Below are 20,666 nucleotides of genomic sequence, written 5' to 3'. Positions count from 1 at the left end.
GCCATCAAATATTTAGCACGTACTGGCTGGGACGAATGCTCTGCAGCACCAGAGCTGAATTAAAAGCTTTTGATTAGTGAAAGAAAATTGTGTTTAAAAAAAAAAAAAAAAGTCTATGAATCAAAGTGGTGAAGCTGGCAGACATACAAGCCATTCATGAGATTTTGCCCCAGTTAAACTGTCACAAATGTATGAGTATTAGATTGGAGACCGCCTCAGACAACATCAAGCTTTGATCATTGAAATGACTGCAGATTCCCGAATAAGACTGGAGGCCGGTACTGTATTAGGAATGGATACAATGCTAATAACTTAATAGCAGAACTCTCTGTGGATAGATCAGAGTTCACTGTTCAGTTTATTTTGGGTGCAGTGGATCCATCCATCCATTTTCCGATGCTTATCCTGCTCAGTGTATGAAAAAAACATCTTTTAAAAAAAGTAGTAGAGTGACAGGTATGCTTCATATTATATTTACATTTTTTTGGCTTGGAATTGATCAAAACGGTTGCAGGGTGTCTTTGTAAAATATTGTGCACATGCTTTTAGTTTGGATGGATGGATGACAGACAGACAAATAGATAGATAGATAGATAGATAGATAGATAGATAGTCATCCTGTGAGGGAAATTAAATTTGCTCTTATATTTTCTCTCTCTCTCTCTCTCTCTCTCTCTCTCTCCCCGCTAGCCAGCTAACTCTTAGCGGTCCTCCGTGATAACCAATAGTCTGAATGATTTTGACAGCTCACACATTTCTTGATGTACATTATCTAAAATGAAGAAATAAGTCCTCCAAAAAATACGATCCATAACAGTCACATCCACTCCCTTCAAGTAACTTTTGAAGCTGACTGCGCTAAGCGCAACATATATCCAGCCAATGACCTTGCTGAGCTGCGCTTTGGGCACCATATCGTGTAAATAAAGCGCTACAAGTGCACACCAGTTACTTGTTGGACAACAAAACTCTAATGTGGGACAAACAACGGAGGTCCATTGAGCTACAGTATATTGTGACCGGTAATCCACTTAAATGAGAACGGCTTGTCTGGCCAACACGTTTGAGAGCAGGCGAAGACTCAACTGCGGCGTTTCTTTCACTGCATTAAAATTTTAACATAATTTTAATGTGATAAGTAAGTTTGAAGACATGCATCCAAATATGTCCTTTACGAATGCTGTCACATACTGGAGAAATGCTTGAAATCGATAGGAAGGCTTCTCTCAAGTATGATACTAGAGGACACATATTTTCGCTCAACAATGAATAGTTTCTACGTCTTGTTACGGCGTTTCTTTCACTGCATTAAAATTTTAACATAATTTTAATGTGATAAGTAAGTTTGAAGACATGCACCTAAATGTGTCCTTTACGAATGCTGTCACATACTGGAGAAATGCTTGAAATCGATAGGAAGGCTTCTCCCAAGTATGATACTAGAGGACACATATTTTCACTCAACACTGAATAGTTTCTACGTCTTATTTTTTTTGTGGGGGAAATCCACCTCGACATGCACTGACCGTGAAGCCAAGTCCTCACTGTTTCTCAGACATCTGCACTACATTTCCTTTCTGTGTGACAGAGGAAAGAATTGAAACGAGAGAAAAAAAAAACCTGGCTTCCTCGTCCACTGTGGCCACATGGCAAGGGAGGAGAACAGTCGGTCAGGAGCCCACCGGCCACAACGGGACATATTTGCGGTCGACTTCTCTTCACTTCAGTCTGAACCGCTCTTCATCGCGGCTTGGTTCTGCACGTTGTTTGTCCCTCGGAGCGTCTATCTCATGCTCGCATCTAAAAACTGATCAAACCCAGAACAAACCCAAACATGCACTTTCTCCTCGGTTATTATATTCCCTGGTTTGGTCTCTCACTGACTATTTATACTGACTGGCTGATCACCCCCTTTTGCTGGAATGGAAGGGGGGAGGATGGAGCCACATCAGCACGGTGGTTTACCGCTGCACACCAGAACCTGGCCAGAATGAATGACTTCCATGCACTACTTCCCCGTCACTTACACATGCACATACACACACACAGGCACATACACACACAAATACACACGCAGTGACAGTGAAATTAGGGGATAAAGGAGCACACCCCCATTACTCGATATAAATGTAAACAAGGGGGAAAAAATTCTTCACTCACCCTGACTGACTTTTTCAGGCCATCACCTATTTATTTATGCATATAACTGCTCTTAAATAGGACAGGCTATTCTCTCCTTCCTTTTCACCTACTTTCTCCGGGCAAAAATAGAACCCGGACATTCAGTCTCTGCCGGGGATCTAATGTAAAAGTTGTACCCAACTGACATTCGCGTCGGCTGTTGTGTGATTTTACAACAAAACCAAAAATAGCAGAGAGCACGTGTTAATAATATTTGTATTGAAGCCTGCACACGCTCTCATGTAAATGCAGCATTTGTGGCATGTTTACCAATTTGCGTGTCCTTTCCGCTTGCTGAAAAAGGGGTCACAAAGACAGACTTTATGAGAGGGTGGAATAAGTGTCAGCACTGCATTGCACCGACTGTTGTGTGAATGTTCTGTTGGAGTCAAAACGTGCTATGTCAAGTCCAGCAGAACAATAGCATCACTAACATGCTTTCAAAAGTTAGTGTGCAAAAGTGTTGGATCACCTCAGGCAAATTGTTCATGAAAGGTCACATTGAAGCAGGGCTGGAGTGGGACTTATTTTCAGCCCTGGAGTTTCATGGCTAATTTGACCCATATTAGTGTATCAATTCAAAATAGCAAATGTCATTTGTTTTCATCTTTGTCCGGTAATATCATTCAAGACCTTTTGGGATTCATTTATTTAAATGTTTGTCTGTTCAGGAGATGGAAGGTGTCACTTTACTTTTTCTTTACACATTTAGTGACTTTTTAAAAAAAAAATTGCACTTGACAAATACTCCATAAAAAAAAATATACTAAAACCAATAAACACTAAGCTAAAACAAATCATTTTGCATGAAATATAAAACGAATGAAAACTAAGAAAAAAACTTCATTCAAAAAACAAGAAAAAACAAAATAAAAACTAACTAATAAAAATCTAAACATATATTAATCCTGATTCATCAAATATTTAAATTACAACTGAATGGGCTGACAAAATCATAATTTGTTTCTATCTGAACAAGTATGAGAATATAAATAGTTAAAAAGGACAAAACGACAGAAAGGGACCAAAAGGAAAGATACTTTAGACTTAAGAAGGCACATTTATCAATCGCTGTTCAGTCGGCAACATTTACCAGTAGGCAGTGACCGCGGTACTTCCTCTTATTTGAAACCAATGTTCCCCACTTCCGGTGCACTACTCAAAAGTTACTTTGCGAAAGTGTTGGGCCATCTCGGCCAAATTGTTAATGAAAGTCCATAGTGAAGAGTATTTTTGTTTGTTTGTCAGTGAGCAGGCTACTTCCTGATTCAGAGGATTTTTACGCAAGCTAGCTGTTAGCGTAAAACGGGTGAACACTTCCATTAATCCTGTAGTCACTCATATGAGAGGCCATAGTGAAGAGTATTTTTGTTTGTTTGTCAGTTAGCAGGCTTCTTCCTGATTCAGAGGATTTTTACACAAGCTAGCTGTTAGCGTAAAACAGGTGGACACTTCCTTTAATCCTGCAGTCACTCACACATTGAAAATTAATTCCTTAATCCAGGTCCTCAAATTTCAGTGGTTTCTTCCTTGAATTATATGCCATACCTGCGTAAATCTATTTTGTTCTGAAAAAGTCATGAAAACAACAAAGTGAAGTGTGGTCTAAAAACGTTTGTACAGGACAGTATTAACTTCACAATTAAGATGACTGAAAAGACGAGCCTGTTAAGACTGTGAAGATTTACGTGTATTTTGTCTGTTATTTCCCATTATTGATCTAGAGAGCACCCAGAGTATTGCATCAGACTTGAAGCTGGCTGGTACAATGCTGCGGTAAATGAAGATGGAAGCTGCTGATATAGCTGTGTTCAGTCAGGAGGATCCACATTCCTCCAATGGCTCTTGCTTTGCGTCATGCTCACATGCACGAGAAACCCCCAGGAGGTCCGACAAACTAATTAAGTTTGTTTTAATGAGTTTTTGTCCAACATTTGCGGTGATTTGATACCGTTTGTGAATGTGTCAAAAAGTATGACGGTTTTTCACAGTTTTTGACGTCCAAATCAACTTTGGAACAGGAATCAGTGGATGCACGGTGAGAGAATAAGCAAGCCGAAGATTCAACGGAAAGGAAGGAGAGCATTGCAAAAAGACACACCTCAATTCCAGTGTGGATACTTGACCTTTATCTTTTTTGAGTACTCAGCATTGCCATGGCAACTGTACTCTCCGCTGCCAGCTTAGAGGGTTCGTCTTTGTATTACCTCATCATCAGACACATTTTAGCATTCATCCGTTGTTGCATTTCTTCCAAAAAGTCACTGCTTCCTTTCCAAATAAAATGATGAAATATTTTCGGAGAGAGCAAGTTGATTAATGGGGAAGACAAACAGAAAGGACATTGTTTGTTTTTTGAAGGGCTTTGCGGGACCTGGCTAAGACTCGAGATGATAGTCTGATAGGCTGCCGCACAAACACAGAGCTACTTGCTCTCTGTAATCTGTTACAGATTAGCACAGTTCATTACACAGCTCACTGCCCTTGAATCTAGTGCAAAAACACGATTTACGCCACGCGAATGAATGCGTCTTTTGCAGCTGGATTGCGAAATGTTTCTCGTTTCTGAACAGGTTTCAATAAAAGTTGGAAATACTGCGCATTATGCATCCAGTATGAGTTTCCGTTTCCCTTCCAGCTCTGTTTTCTTACAATGAAATCGGTTCTACCCGTCATATTTTTTGGGTGGATGTGTGGTGTGAGTTTATCTATGTGGCGCACACAAATTTTAAATTGCGTCCGAAAGAGAGACTCCACCATCTGGCGTAGGAATCCCCCCCCCCAACCCCCACCTCCCTTCCACGTGGGAGGCTGCTCGTATGCCCGGGCGAGCTCACATACTTCTTCTGGCCTAATTACTGAAGAGCACAGATAAATTTGGGAGGGTATACTGATAAACACTGTGTCTCCTCCCTGATACACTGCCGCGTTCAACGTGTATGGATGACAACAAGATGTCATCATCATGAGCTAGAACGCTGTATTTTCTCACTTTATCTGGGCATCGGTCTTAATAACTATATCAAAGGTTTATAGAAGGAACATATAGAATCTGATCTAATCCCTGAGCCTCCCCGTCTGCAGGTGGTTCTCTCTGGGGACCAACTCAAGCCTTTCTTTCTTTCACTCGCTGTAGGTTTTGTGGCCATATTGTGGCAGGTGAGAGAAGGAAGAGTTTACCAAAACAACTAATTCATTCTCCCATGCGCCGCTGCACACTTTTGAGGCTGTGTAGATTTCTCACATTGACTTGTCACTCAAGCACCATCGTGGAATGTACGCACTCTGTGTCCAGTGACCTTGAAATATGTGCGCAAATTCTCCCAGAGATTTAAGCATCTTTTGTCTCGGGGGGGGGGTAGCAAGTACCGAATGCAAAAACGCACACTTCTTCAAAGTAGTCTGTGGATGAGCTGCACATACGGCATTGGTGAAGATCAGTATAACTTCCGGATGCACAGCGCAAGTAATTTCATATTTGAAGTGTGACATGATTTCAAATGGATCTCCACACAGTAAATTTCGTGGAGTACATTTTATTCGAAAAATTTGACAGAAATTTTTTTAGTGATATTTACATACGTACATAAATAAAATAAACAAACAAATAAATAAATTCTAAGTAAATTTTACAAGAAGGATTTTTGAGTTAATTTTACTTGCACGGGATAAGTATATATTAAAAAAAAAAGTCACTGAAGTGTTGAGGAACGAAACCACAACCTTCATGCCACTCCTGGTGTGAGTAAGTATATCGCTGGTGTAATGCGGAATACTTGTTCCTCCGAGGTGGGTTCTTTTGGAGACGCTAGCGATTAACTCACAGTAAATGTTCAAGTAAATGTCACTCAACATTTGTTTGTGTTGAAAATTGACTGAATATTTTAGGTCAAATTTTACTCCGTTTAGACTTGGACCAAATATAGTCTTTAGAGTAAAATGTACTGTACGAAATTCACTTTGCATGGAAAATTCACATCTCGGGAAGAACATACGGCGCACCTGCCCGAGTATATTACATGTTCTTTGAAACAGGATGTCTTCCCCCAGCTGACGACGCCAAGCCATGCCTATGCTGAAAATAGCAGGGCCAGCACCATAGTGAGGGAACCTGATGACCCACTTGGTGATGATCTCCGTTGTTAACCTAAACACTCCTCTCCGCAGATCACGATTTGCATGCCGCTCCTCAAAGTAATTTATTGCAGAGACTCCAACGCAAGAGCCTCCAGGTCAGGTTGTACAAGGTCAAGCTCGGAAAGATCACAGGCTGCCAGCTTTTTAAAAAAAAATGTTAGTCATGCCTCCATTTCATTTTCGGGGAGTTGTGTTGCAATCCCCAGCTGTGTTTTGTCGGAGGACAGGAGCGCTACCAAGCACACAACATTGCACATTGTATTGTAATGATTCTTGCAAGACTTTAATTTTGGTTGGATCGCCAGTGATGTTATAAATCTGTGTACAACGGTTTGATGTTGCTGATGATTTTTTTTTTCCTACTTTGAATTGAATTAACTTGAAGAGTTTGGAGGTGGCCCAGTGGCTCAGTGGTTAGCGCGTTGACCTCATAGTTCAATTCCAGCTCCGGCCTCCCTGTGTGGAGTTTGCATGTTCTCCCCAGGCCTGTGTGGGTTTTCTCCGGGTATTCTGGTTTCCGCCCACATTCCAAAAAAAATACGTGGCAGGTTAATGGAACACTCAAAACTGTCCCTTGGTGTGATTTTGAGCGCCAATGGTTGTTCATCTCTGTGTGCCCTGCGATTGGCTGGCAACCGGTTCAGGGTGTCCCCTGCCTACTGCCCAAAGACGGCTGGAATAGGCTCCGTATTGTTACATATTAATAAACAGCTATCCTACCAGATGAAATCAAATTTTAATCGTGCTGAATTTAATCATTTGAATCATTCAACTTGACAATATTCTGGTTTTGAATGGTATTTTACCTCATGTCTTGAGATGCATATCGAATCGTCTTTTATTGGAGAGGTGAGGACCCCTAACATCCATCCATTTTCTATATTCATTATCCTGTTCAGGGTTGCGGGGAGCTGCCATGCGTGACTATACTGTATATGAATTACAGTGTTTTCTGTATTTTTACATTTGGTCCTTACATTTTTTTTTTCTTCGGGACACACTAGAAAAACGCATGTCATGTCAAGAGATGTTCACGTCATTGTGTAATGAGAGCAGTGCATGCAATGGGAATTTTCTTCATTTCTGCAAAAAGGTGCTTGGGTGACAGAAACAGGCTTAAGATGCCTTCCAAGACCTTGTGGGTTCTCACACTGCATGGCGGTTACAACACTGCTCTTCATCCGTGTGTTTTGATCGGAGCCGTCGGCGATATTTAATCTCACGGAGGTGCCCGCTGAGGTGGCTCGTTGTGTGTCGCGACATTAAAACGCAAATTGTTCAATTATCACAGGCCACTGCTAATGATGTTTGCGCCCATTATGGAAGCACTTGATCACTAAAGCGCTATTACTGCCCAGTGATTCTGGCTGCCGATCAATCATACTCATCCAAATGTCTTTGTTTTGTCATTTTCAAAATGATTGAAACAGCGCCTTCATCACATTGAAATCTTCCTCTCCTGTTTGCAGGCGTCGCACTTGACATCCAGAAGGATTTCGAGGTATCGGACAGCGTGGTCGCCTTGTTGCAAACAGGTATTTGTTCCTCAGCCTAAACTCATTGACTACATTGTGACCACTGCATAAGGCAAAAAAAAAAAAATGGTATACTGTATTTTGCTTTTGCGGTGGCAGCTGCAACCTCCACTGCCTGAAGTGCTAATTAGAAAAAGAGTCAGGTGCAGAATATGCTGCAGAAAACTAAACATGTTTTATAATGTGTCAATGCTGTGTTTTGGGTCTGGTTTTGGTTCAGGGGTTTTACTGGATGGAGCATGTGCACCATTCTCCATATTACTAGTTAGTGTTTCATCAGAACGGGCTGTGTTTTATAGCGGTCTTGTTTAAAAAAAAAAAAGTTCCATAATGTTGTTTTCATGGGGTGTTTTTTTGGAGCAGCATCGCCTCACTCAGCAGCAGCAGCAGCAGTAGTGCAAGAAAGGAAAACACATTGGAAATTGGGAGTCAAAGCAGGCTGAATACTGACATGCATGCAACCCTTAATATGTGTGCACCTCGGTTTAGGGCAGGGTTTCCTCCCATCCCGACCCTAATGAATCCACCTTTTTAGGGAGATACCATGCAAAGCCCTCTTATTGGAGGACAGGAGCCAGTCTTGTCTCAGTGTGGCCGCCGATTTATTTCAACACCATCACTTGGGTACACAAAGCTCCATTGAGGCCTTGCAGTCCAGCTTGCATTTGTAAAAGAATACAGCCCAGTGTTTCCTCCCTTACTTGATGTTCCTCGGCTAACCAAGGGTGACCTGAATGGTGTCTTAAAGACAAAAATATCCTTCAGGAAAAAAACACTTAAGCCATGTCAGTTATTTTTTTTTCCAGTGAAAAAGCCATTTCATCACCTCCAAATCTAATTTTCACCCAACTCCATTTTAGAGTCCCGGTTTTCTTCCTTTTTTTCTTCCTTTTTTTATTATTGCTTTGCTGCTTGACAACTGACATTTTTTAAACCTTAGTCCAAGTTGAGTAAGTGTGAAAAGCGCAACGGCACACTACCTCACCAGCACATTTTGTACCACAAGACTTGGCCAAAATTTTGACAAGTAGCAGGAAACACGGGCAGGTTTTGACTCTTAATTCTGTTAGGACTGGACCATAATTGGCGTTATTGACACATCCACACTAGTGCACGCTCACTCACACACACTTCACATTGTTCATGAGTGAAGGGATGCCTGATTTGACCTCCACGTCTCTGAAAGTCACCCAGCCGGCACGGCTAAAAGTAGTAGACCTCCTTGTGTTGCCTGGCCTGTCTCGGCCTGTTGTGGCTCAGACTCCACTTGGACCTTGATCCCCAGACGACCTTTTCTCACAACAGACTGAGGAATGCTAGATGTCCAAACTGTGATCTGTGGGGACTGGTGGGTACAGGCCGGGAGCCTAAGTGTGAAGGGAAGGTTACGGAGTGATGTAATGAGTGAGGTTGGAAGGCTGACTCCCAGTGTGTGTGTGTACACAGACTCTACCTGTATCTGTTAGCAGTATTCTCATGTCCCTCTGGTTTATTGCTTCACTCTTCACCTAAATTCAGAGCTGCTCTGCCTTCTTTCCTCCCTCGTCGCCTCTGATATGGCACCTTCCACCCACCTAGGACCACAAACTACCAGCAGAGGTGTTCGAAAGGCTGTAGGTGGTGTCTTGCTTTCTCTGCTGGCAGGTCACCCTCAAACTTTGAAGAACCTGCTGAACTCTACAAGCCTAACTCAGAACAGTATTTGTTTAAAATGATTGGCAGCTGATTTTGTTGTGGACCTAATGTGACTGGTAAAGTTGAGATCCCAGAGATTTCTAATGATTTTGTCTTTATTCCAGCTAGAATGGAGTTGGTCAATTACCACCTTACTTTTTTGTTGCCAAAAAAACGGATGCATTGTGCAGTTTTTTCAGATCAAGTGTATTTGTTTAACTCTTAATCACCGAAGGGTTTCAGAGAGTCTAGTTTACCATGTTTGGGGAATTTGCCAGACTGCGTTACGCCTTACTTAGCGTTCCAACAGACCGAGGGCATTTTAAAAAAATTACGCGCCCCAATTTGGTGACAGAACATAGACTAGATATTAGACCAGCGAAAAGCAGGTCTAAGTTGTGGGTGGCGCAATGTGGAGCCATCAATTGTGATGGCCCTTAAGGTGCAGGCAGACATATTCTCAGCTCCCGACATGACGCTGTATTCCATTCGTAAATATGACACCAGTGTGGGACAGTCGCTCTGAACTGTTGTCGAAAACTATTCAATGAATGCATTTTTATTATTAATATCATAATTTCAAAATTATTTTTGTAATCACGCTGATCTCCTGCATCTACATGCCATGCACACCGCGCACCTCTCTCTGTGCTGACTTGAAATGGAATGAGGGGAGCTGCTCCAATTGGCTGGTATATGGATGGCGTTCTCCAAACACCCCCTTCTACCTGTTCCCGCCTAGTAAATGTTGAAAGAAAGAAAATTCCACTCATGCGCGCAATTAGACTCCGCTTTGCGCTGGACTTGCGCTAGTTTTCGAAAGTAGAACCCATATATGGTGCTATACAGTCTTACCTAAAACAGCATAAGAATCCATTTCATGAGATGACATTGGTAAATGCCTTCGAGAAAACAGTTCTTCCGCAAGATCTGACCTGATTGGTCAATGCAGAATCCTCCACAGTCACGCCTCAGGGGAAGTCGTCTGCTTCAGATCTTGTCAGGGTCGGTCAGTGCTTAATCTATACAGCAACAGCCTCGGATTCAATCATCACCACCGAGCTCCCCACTCCAAGGAGGAAAGGAGGGAGGCAGAGAGGGGAAGTGGCAATAAAACAGCCCTATGTATCGATGAACTAAATGCCATTGAGTAATAATAAGTCTGAAATCAGGATTTCAACATTTCTCCTGAGTAAGCGGCTGTAATTTATGCTGGAAGGGCAATCGGAGTATTGGAACATGGATATAGAGAATGCTCTGAAACCTGCAGGCTTCTTTTTGTCTGTTGGAGTCACCAGTAGAACAGTATGCTGCGAATGTAGTTTTTGGGATGAACATATAGTGAGACATATTTCCTTGTTTAATGTGACATTAAACTGTTATTCACATCTGTTCCATAAATCCAAATGTATTTTTGGCACTAATGAATAAGAGGCTGTAGTTTCTCGGGACTTGGGTTTTGGACGGAGGGAAATTGCCACTGGTTCCTACAGGATGGATGGAGGACTGTTGCCTTCCGAAGCATTGCCAAAGTGCCCTTGAGCAAGACACCAAATCCTCAACTCTATTTGCATGCGGTGAGATGATCCCCTGGGTAGTTGCGTCTTCGCAGTTGCCATTAGTCGTTATAGTCCACACTTCAAAAACAGCTTAGACAGCACCTATTGACAAGAGATGTGCAGCCTTTGTTACACCGGGGGGGAGGTGCGGGCTCAGTTCTCTTGTGAGAGGGTGAGGTGTGCATCGCTGTCAGTTAAAAACTTGAAGTTAAGCCTGGAGCTCTCAGGCCCATCCATCACAATGCCGCCGAGACGCTCTCACCTGAGCCCACCGGACTTGTCAGACAACAGCACGACCTCTTAGCTCCCCTGCTGAAAATGGCAGGTCTGCTCTAATGGCCCTCCGGCTGCCTGGGGTGAGTGACGCTCTCGCACAGCTGTGAACTGGACTAGTCCCGAGGGCGTGGAGTGCAGGCAAGGTTAATGGAAAAGGTTGTTCACCTGGATGGTATGACTTTGGTTCGGGGAGTTTCGAGATCAACCAGACGAAGACAATTGAGAGTTTTCTTTCGACACAACGCCTGAGGGTATGCAAGAAGTGCTTTGAGGCAAATCCAAACTCAAGTCTTAACAGGATTAATTTTAACGTCATAATGTAAGCCGGCGATGTAATTATCCACAACTGGGGGAGCATGGAAGCAATATCGGGGTCAGCTACGCTCGATGCAAAGAGACCTAATGAGGAGCCGCTACTCAAAAAAGCTCACACACTGCCTGTGCCCCATTCTGTGTGTGACTGACCACCTTGTCTGTAATGTAACACCCAGACATACGCGCTCATTTACACACACACACGCACACACACAACACACACACAAATGACATGACAGCCCTCCGCTCATAACATGGTGTCAGTCTGTCATTGGGAAGCTATGTGAGCCAAAGGAATGAGGCCACAGGTGCTGCGGGAGACTGACGACCCGAGCGCTGCCAAAATATCAACACATAGGCACCGTTTAGAGACTGTTTTCAAGTGGAAACGGATAGATGGAAATGACTTATTAACTGTTTAGGCTGCAGAATTTTTCAATGAAATGTTCCCTTTTGGTGTGAGTATTTCAAAAGGTTGGAGCTTGAAAATGGTTCGAGGTAAAGGCATGCTGTAAATGTTGCTTAGCAACATATGATGACAAAAGATATTCAGAATAGATTTTCAATATTCAGAATAGATTTTCAAGGAACAACTGCAGGGGCTAGCGATTAGTGTCCATCGTGTTTCTTTCCAAAAAAAGCATTTTTCTTTGAAGGTTTGTGTGAAATCAATCAATAATAATTCAATGAGGCAAGCAAATTGGAGGAACAATTGGCATGTCTGCCTTAAAGGCTGTGTTCACACTGCAGGTCACTTCCATACTTTTTCCCCTCAATTATCTTGGATATTTTTTGGGGATCAGATCTTTTTTCCTGCAGTGTGAACAGTACAAATCCGATTTTTTCAATGTACCCTATTGGCCCGAATATAAAACGGCCCTGATTATAAGACGACCCCCTCTTTTTCAAGACTCAAGTTTGAAAAAAGACTTTTTGAACACCAAATTCATTTTTATACAGAAAATAATTACAGTACATCTGAAACAAATGATTCTAACAATATATTTAAGAGAAAAAGCATGTCATTTTTCCTCATTCAAATATTAATATCTGAACATTTAAATATGTAAACTAAAGTGCAATCACATTCGTAAATGAATGGCTTTTGATTTTTGAAATGTAAATTACATCATAACTTCTTCTCAGCTGCCGGTTAACCTGGCTGATCTTCGACCCACTTTTCTCCGGATTGTCACTACGTTTCTCCATTTTCTGTTATCTCTTCTGTTATTTTCTTCTCTTTTCTTTCTTACTGCTATTTTTTATTTTTCTTCTTCGTGCTACCGCTATTTTTATTTTTATTCTTCGTGACTGGGGTGCACTTTGGCCTGGGGAGTCAAGTTCATCATTGGCTTCAATGATATCTGGCGCCATCTAGCGTCGTGAATGGGTATAATGTCTAGACCCCGAATATGAGACGACCCCCACTTTTTCAGTCTTATTTCAATGCAAAAAAACACCGTCTTATATTCGTGCCAATACGGTAATAGAGGATATAAATCGGATATGCAGCTGATGCGTCTGCAGAACGCTCATCTGTAAAGATCCGAACCATACGTTATTAAAAGTCAAATCCGTGCTCCATGCGGGTTTTACACAAAGTATTTGTTTACCAACGCTTCAGGTTGCTCGCTGTGTTGGTCTTGCATTTAATAAAAAAATGTGGTGTGTATCATCTCTAGTTTCTTTCTTTGCAGTGGGAAGTCAAGCTATATCAATGCTTGATCAGCTGTTTTGACCACTCACAGCTTGCTTCTATTTTGTCTCTTGTCCGCGTCACTATCCCTTAGTACTGCTCTCCCTCTCTTCTCTATCAGCAGTTTCACAGCTGTTCTTGCCTTGTTGTCACGCCACCGGCACCGAAGAAGAGTTTAAGAGACACGGGGATAAAGGCAAATGAAGCGTAGAAGAAAGATGCACCTGTGGATTTTAATCCTCTGCATTATTTATTCCCATACGCCAATAATTGCGTTGTGGTAGCGCGGAGTGCGGAGACCGGAATAGAATGATGACCCGATGATTCACCGACATCACCCTGTATGCATGTGCCTCTATATCCGGAATATTTTTATCGACCCTGTCTCGCAGGAGGGCAGCTGTTGGCTGTGAATGGAAAGTTTACAAGTTACAGTTTTGTCTCACCAAACCAATAACACTGCTGGCGATTGACCATCCAATTGTGATCCTGAAGTCAAGTGATGTACAAGAAAGGGGAAGACATGCATGTTTTTGGAATGTGGGAGGAAATCAGAGTACCCGGAGAAAACCCACGCCGGCACGGGGAGAACATGCAAACTCCACACAGCAAGGCCGGAGCTGGAATCGAACCTCTGCACTGTGAGGTCAACGTGCTAAACACTGGACCGCCTATGCTAATTTATATGCTACTTTTTTTTTTTTGACACAACCCTGCAAAAAAAAAAAAGGGCTGTTTTTATTGTTCCTGACGCCTTGAATAGCAGTCAGGACCTGACGTGAATCTCACTTCCTGCTCACAGCTTTTTCTATCGTCTTCGCACATGTGTGTTTGCTCCTACTATGTGCCGCTAATAAGCAAAAGATGATGTTGCCGCGCAATTTTGCCAGACGGTTTTTGTTTTTCTAGCCGCGTGTAATTCACCCCCAGCTGCAGCTCTCGCACCGAGCAGGTAGTCAGGATCGAGCGCAGCTGTGATATGCACCGGCTATCGGCTCGGAGAGGGCGGAAGATTGGATACAATAAAAAAGGGTTTAAGTGGGAGTTTGGGCTGCATTTGACTGCAGCTTCTGTCGGAATTAAGTGTTCAGATCCGGGCGAGAGGGAGCTGCCGAGGTATTTCCCAGGCTGCGTGTGGAGTTCAACGGATTGGTAATCCAACACCGCTCAAGAGTAAGCAAAGGGGGGTTGAGGAGTAAATTTGTGGTAATCAGAAATTTGAGGAATGCAGGAATACATGGGGCGCCACTTGAAGGGGAATCCCGAAGGCAGAAGCCTGATATGTGCGAATGTCCAAATGGAAGTGTCACAGCCGCCACAGGCAGTCCCATTAATCATTAGAGAAAGAAACATACACCCAGCTGCATAACCTGACACAACACAGTGCACAGAGCACCTTTTGTTCGGATGATATATCGTCGTGCTCGCATGTCAGGTAAACAGAAAGACAAGAATCAAACTTTACTCAAAAATCATTTGGAGTCGCTTTATGCGATACTTTAAAAAGGTAGAAAGCAGCACCGCAGTCGGTTTTATGACGCCCCCCCCGGCCCCAAAATAAACAGCATTACATTTACACACCCTTCGGTCAAAGCTACCTCTTGCAACCACAGTAGCAGGAAACCGACGTGGCTATTTTGATTTCATTCAAAATACCTGACTATATAAAGTTGTCCAGGGACGCCTTATTTATACTCCCAACTGGAGCTATCCACACACAAACAAGCTTTCACACACACGTTGACACCAAGGACAATTTCGTTTTTTCCAATGAAATGTTGCTTGTACGACAATACAGGCCGTGTGTCCGCAGAATGCAGGCTTTCAATTTCTGCACATCCCTTTGTCGGCACAGTATTGATGGGGCGATAATAAGTGTGCTTTTCACGTCCTGTGTAAAAGTTAACGGCCTTACATAGCGGTCGCCATGGTTACAACCAAATGTCGCCCAGAATAGCAAGAGTGAAATCTCACTTCTTTTCATTGACTGTGTACAGAGAGCATGAATAGCTTTTTAATTCGGGTTTAAAATCAGCTTTTTTTTATACTTCAAAGATGGGCAACTTAAATACTGGAGGGGGCCACAATTTTTCATCATTGCTACTGGGGCGAGGGGGACACATCGATCCAACAACTTCCTAACCAGATCTCTCACAAAAATTTAATATATGGATAAAATATATGCATACATGCAAGATACATGCGCTTGATATATTTAATTTTTTCATAATACATTTCTCAATGCACATTTAAAAGATCCATTATTCAACAACAAAGGGCATGAAGCAAACACAAAAATAACCAAATACTGGGATTTTGTTCATTCCCCAGCGCAAAGGACTCTCTTGCATAAGAATTACCATTCAATGACGGCACAAACCATTTTGTGATTTTTTTTCTCCATAAAAATCAACTTGGTCAAAATGTTCATATTATTATCATTATTATTATTATTATATTTTTATTATTATTAACTAATGTTGTAACCCAGTGAAAGCGCAAATAAGCATGTCTTCCATCTAGTGGTGAATGGTGATTTTAGAACTTTAACTGCTGTAGAGGAAACATCTTTATGCTTTGCCCCCCCCCCCAATTATATATAGATTTTTTTCAAAAAATTGTGGGATCCAAAGGGGGAAGGGATTAATCACATGAAAATTGAAATTTAATCAAATTCATCGCAAGCCTCCAGTTGTCCAAGCCGGATATCCAACTTTTTTTTAAAGAAACAATGCAAAAGTGAGGGCAGAGTCACACATATCATTATAGAGACAAAACAGACGTAATTTTCTATTCAGACAAACAACCTCCGCCGCCACAAGCTGATCAACTTGTAACGACTGCAAGCGTGGAAGGCTGCGGTATTCATGGAAGAATGTGTGATGGGATAAGCACTGACACAGAAACAGGCTGTGAACGAGACAATGTGGCTAAAAATGGGACTGATTGACACCTTCTAGCCTGCGGACATGTACCGACCTGCATATTATTGCGCGTGCCCCTCTTTACTTCTCACATTGTGTCTCTCTCCGGCCTAAACGGTCAAATTCCTTCAGCTGTCCACCCTTCGTTTGACCGTCCTGACTGTCAGGTTTCACAGCTGACAGATGCACGCTGCTTTCAATTACCGTGGGAGATGGTCAAAGCTCTACAGCCACGACCAGTGTGATTATTTTACCGATCCCTTTTTCACAGCAGTCATTTGAGACAATAAAACAATGACATTTATTCGGATTTGTTTCAGGATTAAGGTCATATTAAATTATTGCCTTTTAGGCCTATATAAGTAATCTCTTTTCACCACTGTTAATGTTGGTTTGTCTATTAGCCAGTTAAAGCTACTTTAGAACGGCCTGACTGATTTCCATGAAACTTTGTGGATCGGTGGTGTGTGCCTCGCAGGGAACCATTAAATGTTGCTGCGGTTATTTAAAAAAAAAAAAAAAATGGAACGGAAAATGTGGATAAAGGAATTTTTTTTCTTTCCACACTGTTTTCTTTCACAAGGCTGATTTCAGATGTTATGGTCTCACACGCACGTTACCACACTATCCAGCACAAGGTATGAAACTGTCACTTTGCATAACTGCACAAACTGCACCAATGAGAGCCCTTCACATTGCAAGTTGAGTATTTTCTATTGGTGGTATGATAGATTCAAATGTCAATACTATTTTCTTATTGAATAGGTTTTCATCAATGCACCTTTCAATCGTAACGGTGTCAAAAGAAAACTTCCTTCACATTAGATTTTTGTGTTGATAGGCAGATCACAATCGTTCCACCTCGGCGGAGGTCTGCGCCTTTCTCGTTACGTACAATATATCTGTGGTTGTATTATTCTCCTTTATACAGAATCAAATGTGTCGCAGTTTCACCAGCACATAAAAGCAGTTGAGCAGAAACCGCTCAAACAAATCTTTTCGACATCAAAGGTCTGGAAGCGGCATAATGCTTGTCCCTTTGTGTTGACTACCTCCGCATTTTTTTTTTCCAAACTAAATCACTGCCTTTTTGTACAAGCACAAGCTCTCCTCTTGAAATAGTCTCATTCAAAGCAGACACATTACAAAAGTTTGGGTATCACACAACCAAATATTTAGCTTCGCAGGTTCTGGCTTCTATTCAGTCTCATGTTTCACAGGCAAATGTGTGTGCACGCGCCTTGGTGAATAAACAGAACACACCTCAACGCATTCATATAAGCACAATCGTGTCTGTATTTCCTCCTGATGCTCACTCTATTCACTTGTATTCAAAGGGGTGAGTCACCTCGTGAGGTTTTGTTGAACCAATCGAAGCAAGAGCTGGATTTCCAGTGCTTTCTGTATAGAAGCATCTCTCTGTGTGTTTAAATGCCTCAATTAAAAGTCATTGCAAGTCCAACTAGATCAATCGACTCAAAGAGTAAATTGTTTTTCTCCAAGATTAAGGTGAAGTAATGACCGACTCCATGTGTATTCATTAGAATGTCCATCAAGACAGCGAGCATACAGTCATTTTGCCGGGCATGGAATGTTCTACACTGGTTGCTTTTACAAGCATGCATGACATTTGGAGGAGCATTATCGGAAGAGGTGTGACACTCATCTTTGTTTATCTCACTGGATTATCACGTGTCACTGAGTATAAGGGACTTTTTCTACCAAGATAAATAAGAAGAACGGATCTTAATCTTTTATAGGTTACTCATTGAATTACTGTATTTTCCGCACCATTTCCGCTTCGGAGTATAAGGCGCACCTTCAATGAACGGCTGTTTTCATATATAGCGCGCACCGCATTATAAGGCGCATAGAATAGAAGCTACAATAGTGGCTGAGGTTGTGTTCTGCATCCACTAGATGGAGCTACCCTAAAGGGAACACAACACATTTATTTATATAGCGCTTTCACAACCGCTGCAACTGTAACAAAGCGCTTGACAGAACATTTAAAATTCTACTCCAAGAAATCAGAATATTGATCCATATATAAGGCGCATCGGATTATAAGGCGCACTGTCAGCTTTTGAGAACATTGAATGCTTTTAGGTGCGCCTTATAATGAGGAAAATACGGTACTTTAGAATTTTTTTTCCCTTGACCAGGAACGACCTACTTTTACAATTATTTCCATTAGATGAATTATTGTCCAGCGACCCTTGTGAGGATACGTGGGTTCGAAAATGGATGGATGGATGGATGAATTAATGTTTATTATGTCGGGATACAGCTGTATGATACGCAACTATATTCTGTCATCTGAATTTACCATACAGCTGCGTAAATTTGAACTTTGTTTCCATACAGAGTCACATGTGTAGAGTGTAGTTTTGTCAAAAAAATCGAGGGTATTTTACCCAACATGAGATAATCAAAATATTTTGTCCCTCTTTTGGCCAGCAGCATAAACTTCCATACAACTGTTTGGGTTGTCCGACCATTTTGCTTTTCAGATTCACAATTTTTATTTCAGATTTGGTGATTATTTCAGGACTGAGCTCTGAAAGCTTTGTTAAGATCAAACAAACTGGATGTGTCCTGTTAGATTGAGTAAACAGGAAGGCAAGGTGGACAACGTGGAATGTGGCTTGTGCGGACGGGCGGCATTTTATGCATGTTGCCTGCCTAAGGGTGACTTATTGTCTGTGATTTTATTTCAAAAATAACCCCGCTGTGACAATTTGCATGTTAGATTGAGCTACACGTAGACTGAAAACCAATCAATGGCAACACCGGAGCAGGCAGTTTTCCTATGACAAATCACACAAATTCAAGGTTTCATGCTGTGTTTTGAAATCAGAGCATAAAAACAACTAAGAAGGTTAACACTGAATAATTGCAAGCATAATGTCAAGGGCGCCGGTGTCTGCTGCGACGTGCAGACTTTGCAACGAGGGGATAATGAGACGTTAGAAATATCTTATCTCATCATCTAATCAACAAATGACAAAGACACGGAAAATCAAGACACACAGGGCGATATGATGCCTTGTTAATGATTACAAATCATCCTATTAAATGATAAGATGGGTGTTTTTGACAAGCTGCTAAACAGCGACTAATGCTCTCTGGCCCCTACTTCACATCTAACAGCTGGTGTGTGTGCGTGTGCGTGCGTGTGCGTGTGTGTGTGTTTGAATTGGGAAAGCTGGTTGCAGTCATTAAGCATGACACAATCACCTTACACCATTTAGCCATGCTGTACATTTTCATGATGTTGAAGACGGACCAGTGGGATAAAGAAGCAGGAAATTAAAGACAAAAACCGGGAGGTGGAATATTGGGGATGCCTGCCGTGAACACTTTTCATTAAAAAAAGGTCTTTTATTTGAATACAGTGATACTTTGACTTTCATTCTGTGCTGCGCGCCACCATTTGAATTCGCAAACTTCAGATACGAAAGTGAAATGAAATAGGAGAGTGATATTCACTGATGTACTTTCAATTGATCTAATGTGAGAATCAATCAAACTGAAATACAGAATGAAAACACTCACAATGTGCATGGAGAAGATATTATGTAAAATCTAAATGCCACCTATCTACATAACACAAAATGCTATAAACTGGCGGCATGATCAGTAGCCAAACTGAGCTGGAGTCAGAGATCATGATGTCACTCAGGAGACCACGCCCACTCGAGGCACACACACACGCATCAATACCTACTGCAGTGGGTGCGTGACTTTCATCTTAATTACACTTCATAAAGGCAGATTTTTTTACAATCTGCTTGTATGTTTTCATATTTTCGTCCAGCACGCCCACGACCCTTGTGAGAATCATCGGAGATTGAATGAATGAAGAATACAATGCAAAAATGTTGTTGATTTTGACGGGCCGGAACAGATGAGTGACATTTGAAGCAATTTTCAATGGGGAAAATTGTTTGGATAGCAAAGTACTGTTAATGGACATACCTCACTAATGCTGTTTTTTTTTGTTTTTTTTTTTTTTTAATGGAAGGTTATTAAAGGACATCTATTTATTTTCATGCCATATCACATGTTGACATAATCGGATTCCTCTCCTTATCCTGCCGAGTCTCGGTGAGGCTGGGCTGTGTGTATTTTATATAACGTGCTTCCCCCACCCCCCTTTACCTCTCTTCCCCGGACCCCCACCACCAGCCCTCCTCTTCATCTTTATGCTGACAATGTGTCAAAACAGCAGCCTGCCTCCGTGGCTCTCCCACTGCTGTCAAGAGCAACATCTCTGCCCTCTCTACGCTACAAAGACTCAAAAGTCAGCGTGTGAGTGGATTAAAAATGCTAAATCTGCAAGATCTATTTGCGCGGGTACGGCCCT

At 41.9% G+C, this 20,666-nt stretch overlaps 1 protein-coding gene across 1 annotated transcript in view; it reads left to right on the top strand.

The window, feature by feature from the left end:
* The window catches only part of spns2 (SPNS lysolipid transporter 2, sphingosine-1-phosphate), a 59,345-nt gene that overhangs the window by 10,430 nt on the left and 28,249 nt on the right, over nucleotides 1-20,666 (top strand). The window contains exon 2 of the mRNA XM_019895196.1: nucleotides 7,788-7,853. Coding sequence (XP_019750755.1) covers nucleotides 7,788-7,853 — 66 coding nt within the window. The remainder of the gene's footprint in view (nucleotides 1-7,787; nucleotides 7,854-20,666) is intronic.

Source organism: Hippocampus comes, unplaced genomic scaffold (genome assembly GCF_001891065.2).
Source record: "Hippocampus comes isolate QL1 unplaced genomic scaffold, H_comes_QL1_v1.1 scaffold177, whole genome shotgun sequence".
Lineage (NCBI taxonomy): Eukaryota > Metazoa > Chordata > Actinopteri > Syngnathiformes > Syngnathidae > Hippocampus > Hippocampus comes.
This window is presented reverse-complemented; position numbering and strand designations above follow the sequence as displayed.